We start from the raw sequence: 5,754 nt of genomic DNA, 5'->3' as shown, positions 1-5,754 counted from the left end.
GTTTATGGGGTGGGCAAGGGCAGGGCTTCCCAGCGGAGAAGGGGGCATTGTCCTTGAACCCGCTTGGATCCTCCTCCAGCTCTCCTGAGTGTCCCTTTGTTCACTTGCTTGTTTGTCCAAAGGACACAGGGATGGTGGTGGTTACCTCCAGTGCCCGGCTCTGCTCTGAGCTCCTTACATGGCCCGTGGGCCAGGGCCTGGGCCTCCCGGGGCAGCCATCATTCCTGGCACAGAGGAGAAACCGCCTCGGGGAGACCGGATCCAATGTCCCCATGCGGGCCTCTAACTACCAGGCCCTTTGGGCAACTCAGCAAGGGGACACGTGGTGTTTGGTGCCCACCTGGGAGGACAGGGGGCACAGGGCAGGCAGGCCGGGAGCAGGGAGTGTGACAGGCAGGGAGGCCGGAGGGGGGTGTCCGGGGTCCCAGGTAACGCGCCCCCCACCTCACTCCCTGCAGGCGACGCCAGCGAGAGTGCAGAGGACATCTTCTTCCGGCGAGCCAAGGAGGGCATGGGCCAGGACGAGGCCCAGTTCAGCGTGGAGATGCCACTGACCGGCAAGGCCTACCTGTGGGCAGACAAGTACCGGCCGCGCAAGCCGCGCTTCTTCAACCGCGTGCACACCGGCTTCGAGTGGAACAAGTACAACCAGACGCACTACGACTTCGACAACCCACCACCCAAGATCGTGCAGGGCTACAAGTTCAATATTTTCTACCCCGATCTCATCGACAAGCGCTCCACGCCCGAGTACTTCCTAGAGGCCTGCGCCGACAACAAGGACTTCGCCACGCTCCGCTTCCATGCTGGGCCGCCCTACGAGGACATCGCCTTCAAGATTGTCAACCGCGAGTGGGAGTATTCGCACCGCCACGGCTTCCGCTGCCAGTTTGCCAACGGCATCTTCCAGCTCTGGTTCCACTTCAAACGCTACCGCTACCGGCGGTGATGGCCGGGACCCCTCCTGGAGCCCCACGACCCAGAGAGGGCTTGTGCAGAGCCGGCAGCCTCCCCTGGCGGGGCCTGGTCCTCGCAGGGTGCCCCCCCCTTCCCTGCATGAACAGGTCCCACTTCCCTGCGAAGCCTACCTGGGAAAGCTGAGGGGACGCACAGACAGGTGGGCCTGTGGCACTGACACACTGGAGGGGCTGCTAGGGGGTTTTCAGAGCCCAGGGGACCCGGCAGGTGTCGCCAGACCTCGGTCCCTGGGCTGACGCTGAGCCCCAAGCGAGACAGGCCCCACATCAGCCATCTCAAGTCAGGGCCTCAGGGCTGGCAGGGCACTCACTGGCCCAGGTCGCTGACGGGTGGGTGTGGGACCAGTGGGACCCAGGCTCCAGGGCCTTGAGTGCATGCTCCCCAAGAGGCCATCCAGGGATGTCTGAGCTCTCAGGTGCCCTAGCTCACCCCCTGTGCTGGCTGGGGGTCAGTCTCCTCCCCATGGGCACGGAGGTCCCGTTACTGCCCACTATCAAGTCTGGGAGCAATATCCTTCCATAGCTGCCGCTCCGGGGGCCCCGTCTGACCTGGGCATTCTCCTGTCCCTTAAGGATGCCACCCAGAGCCACCCTCCTTGTCCCCGAGTCTTGGATGGGGACAGTGGAGAGTCTGACAGGTACGATCTCTCACCAGGTCACAGAGCGCCAGTGGGGCCCCAGGCCGGCCCCCGCCCCTGCCCCGCCCCAGAAACAGGCTGCTTTTTAACAATTTCTTATGGAGACATTTCCAGCCTCAAGTGAGAAGAAGCCTGAAGGGCTGCCTCCACTACTCAGACAGCGTGGTCCAGACACCTTATTTCATCTGGAAATATGTACAATTCAGGTTGTTTCTCTACAAAGATTTTTTTAGGTGGGGGGAGAAAAATCTTGTTTATTTTCCTTTAATTGGTCTACTTGTGAGAGTGTATGTTTTTTAAAGAAACATTTTATTTTAGAATAATTTTAGATTGTCAGAAATGCTGCAGAGGTCGTCTCGCGTTCCCGCCCTCAATGCCCATATCCACACCCAGCTGTCCACATGGCTAACATCTTGTGCAACCACAGTACATCTGTCAGAACTAAGACACCAAACAACCAAGACCTTTAGAAAACAAGTACAACCCCTAAAAATAGTCGATAACCGTTCCCGAGGGAGCTCCTTGTCATCTGAGGGTTTCCTCCATCTTTGCCCTCTACCCTCACCCCCCAGAAGGAGGGTGCATTCCTAAACACCCCAGGGGGTGCTTAGCTGTTCACCTAACCCAGGGTTCGATGCTCAGCGGTGTCTAGGGACAACTGTGGTTGTCAGGACCTGGGGGACTCCTGGCATCAGGGGTGGGGGCTCCACACCCCACCGTGCCCAGGATGGCCACTCTCAGAGAGTGATCTGCTCCTAGGTCCCCAGCACTGAGACTGACACCCCCAGGTCCCCCAGTCATCTCCCAACCCTCACTTAACTGTGTCCAGGAGCCTCTGGTTCAGCTCTGGCCTCCACTGATGTGCCTTGCCCCACATGTTCTCATACATCAGCGGACACGTTCTAGATAGCAGGGCCTGGGGACTCGGGGACGAAGTGCACGTAGTCAAGGGGCACCCACTCCCCACTGCAGACCCTGGCCCACCCAGCCAGCTTGGTCCAGGTGGAAGAAGACCCCATCCATCCCCTTTGGGACCCTCCATGGACATCACTAATCAATGGCTGATTGCCATAGCAATCAGCATCCTCTGGGCAGCTGCTTCCAGTTGATCCCTGGCCTGCTCCACCGTCATGGGAGCAGGACAGGCCCTGGAGCAAGGTCGAGTCTGGGGCAGAGCTTGCTCACCAGATGGGTGGGGCCCTGTTCTGGTCTCAGCATGCAGGCTGTGTGTGGCTGCAATGACCTGGCCTTTACAGGCGTTAAGCAGACCTCACGCCAGCCGTACATGACAGCATTTACATCCATTTGGGAAACAGACTCACAGAGGCCCACGTTTTCAAGCCTAGAAACCAGCTGTCAGAGTTAGAACCCAGCCTTCTCCAACCTCCCATTTCCAGCCTCAGGTTCCCTACCTGCCCCAAGAGGAGTCCTCCCAGTCCCAGTGTCTCAGCCTCCTCACTTCACTTCTGCAGTCCAGGTGGCCTGTAGACCCCAAGGGAGACTCTGGGGTCTGGGGGAGGGGGGAGGGGAACAAGACGGCCATGTCCCCGAATAGCTGGGCACATGTTTAGCAGGAGTCCCCAGTCCAAAGGGAGGAGAGCTGCTCCAGGCAAGGGTTCAGGCTGGGGCAGGGGAGGCACAAGGTCTAGGGGTCCCAGAAAGGGCTCTGAAGGTTCCCTGGGGGAGGGCCCTGCCAGGCCTGGGAGGACAGGGCTGCCGGACAGAGAAGGAAGTTGGGCCTGCCTTGCAGAGGAAAAGGCAACAAGTGCTTCCAGGGCAGTGAAGTGAAGTGGAATTCACTCAGTCGTGTCCTACTCTTTGTGACTCCGTGGAAAGGAGCCCACCAGGCTCCTCTGTCTGTGGGGATTCTCCAGGCCAGGATACTGGAGTGGGTTGCCATTTCCTTCTGCAGGGCTTCCTGGGCAGGGGTGAATGCAAGTCTAGGTGCTGGGCTCTAGGGCACTGGGGAGGCATAGAGGGTAAGTGAGCTGGGTGGGACACAAGCTGGGTGTCAGGAAGACCCATTAGGCAGACTGGAGGCACCACAGCACCCAGCTGCCCCAGGACCCAGCCCCTGCCCAGTGTCCACCCAGCATCCTTCAATTGCCCCCAACCCCCACCTCAGCCTCTTCCTGCCCTTGGCTGAGTGTGAGACTAAGAATAGATGATCCCCGACTCCCAGCGGAAACCATAGCCCCGGGAAGCCAGTCCTGAGCCTGACCTCTGTTCCCACCATCTGCCGCCCCCCCACCCCCACCCCACAGACCATCTCAACGCTTCTCACGACTCCCATGTGCCCTTGACCAGGGCCAGGGCAGAGACCAAGAGACCTCCAGCGGACAGCCTGGGAGGTGGGGGAAGCGCAGAACTCACGGTCAGATCGCACCTGCATGTGGCCTTAGACCCAGCCTTCCTGCCCTCCAGGCCTCAGTTTCCCAGTCTATAAAATGAGCATTTTCGCCCCCTGCCTTGCAGGGTCCGGCTGTAACCCAGGCACTTGCCAATTTCAAGTCAAGTGTGTTTATCTGACCCCTGCCCTGGATGTTTACCAGAAGGAGCACTGTCCTTTTATCTCAGGGCAGAGGAAGTGGGAACGGAACAATCCTCCTCCATCTCAGCCCACCCCCCCCAATCTGGAGCCCCAGCCCCACATCCTCTGCCCTCCTTACAGTCCCCTGAAGCCTCATGCTCTCTCTTGCTTCCAAAGCATATATATAATTTCTGCCCTGTCTCTTTCTTGCCCTCCTATGCATTCCACAAAGCCCCCGTTCTCACAATTTCTGCCCCATCCCCACTCCAGGATGCCTTTCAGACTCACCTCTTTGGCCCCCCTAACCTCTGTCCCTTCCTTTGGCCCTGCCCTGAACGCAGGAGGCTGGGAATGTTTGTATCCAGCTTTATTTTTCTCCAGCCTGGGGGATCTTTGAGGGCAGATGTGGTTTACAGTCTACCTGGGGCTCACAATTGTCCTACCATATGGGCTGGGGCAAAGAGTTTCCCTAAAGGAAAGGCTGGGAGGAACAAGACTGCCTCCTTTGATGTGAGGGACATCAAGGCTTTACAGAGGAGAGAGCCTCGGAGCCAGGGTTCTGCCAGATGCATAGGAGTCGGGGAGACTCCTTGTCAAGGAAGAGGAGTTAGGGTTAACCTGCTGGGGACTCAGACAATGGTATGGAACAGAGGAGGGGCCGTCTGGAGGGATGGAGAGGCCAGAAGGATAGTAGGTGGACCCAGTGGAAGGGAGATCAGGGCCAGGGCAGGAGTCCATCTTTCCCACTCAGAGCCTGTACTGGTGTGCCCCTCCCAGGCCCCTGAGGACTCGGTGGCATGAGATCAAGGCCAAGGCAAATGGGTTCCAGCCCACTCCAAGCTGTAACTCAGGGCCAATGAGGCCCAAACTCACCCCTCTATGCCCTAACCCTGCCTTCCATGCATCCTCGATGGCCAGTCCCAAACCCGTGGACCCCCTTCATTCACCCAAGGCCCAAGGACTGTGGGCAGGAAGGACTTTTAAGAAGCTTCTCACTTTCCTGCACCACGGTCTGGGTTTAGCCTCCACACCTTTGCTGTAGCAGTACCCGACTGCTCACTCTTTACTTTCACAGCTTTGGGCCGATGAGACCCTGGCCCACAGCCCTGAGTGAGTCATGGGGCTTTCAAGAAAGTCCATCCTGTCTGGAGAGTCATTCCCAGCTTCCAGCTCCCTGCCTCAAGCGCGATCATTCCTGCAGTGACGGGCTCTAGGGAGCAGAGCGAAAGCGTACCTCCCCACCCTCACCTCAGGGACCCAATGCCAGCCTAGGTGCTCCCAGATGCTCCCCCTAGAATGCAGCCGCCCACAGCCCTCCCGCTCACCTGCTCCCGGGAAAACCTGTCTGAGCAGGCTGCCCACGAGGCTTCCGGCTTCAGAGTGCGGTCCTTCTCCCCTCTGAACCCCTCTGCACCCCCACCCCCAGCCCTGACAGGGGCCTCAAACAACCCCTACACTGGAGAACCCTCTACTGGGGGCCCAGCCACTCCTCAACCACCACGCACCCCGCGTTCACCAGCTCTGAGCTCTGGGCCTCTGGACAGGGGTCTGGGAGCCCTGGGGAGCTGACTCCGCCCCCGCCCCCTCTCGGTCTGGGGTACTACCCAGA

At 59.2% G+C, this 5,754-nt stretch overlaps 1 protein-coding gene across 1 annotated transcript in view; it reads left to right on the top strand.

The window, feature by feature from the left end:
• Nucleotides 1-3,023, top strand: part of CACTIN (cactin, spliceosome C complex subunit) — a 14,470-nt gene extending 11,447 nt beyond the window's left edge. The window contains exon 11 of the mRNA XM_010828119.1: nucleotides 459-3,023. Within this exon, the coding sequence (XP_010826421.1) occupies nucleotides 459-949 (491 nt within the window). The 3' untranslated portion in view covers nucleotides 950-3,023. The remainder of the gene's footprint in view (nucleotides 1-458) is intronic.
• Nucleotides 3,024-5,754: the final 2,731 nt, after the last annotated feature.

The sequence above is a fragment of the Bison bison genome, unplaced genomic scaffold (assembly GCF_000754665.1).
Source record: "Bison bison bison isolate TAMUID 2011002044 unplaced genomic scaffold, Bison_UMD1.0 scf7180017864492, whole genome shotgun sequence".
Taxonomy (NCBI): domain Eukaryota; kingdom Metazoa; phylum Chordata; class Mammalia; order Artiodactyla; family Bovidae; genus Bison; species Bison bison.
This window is presented reverse-complemented; position numbering and strand designations above follow the sequence as displayed.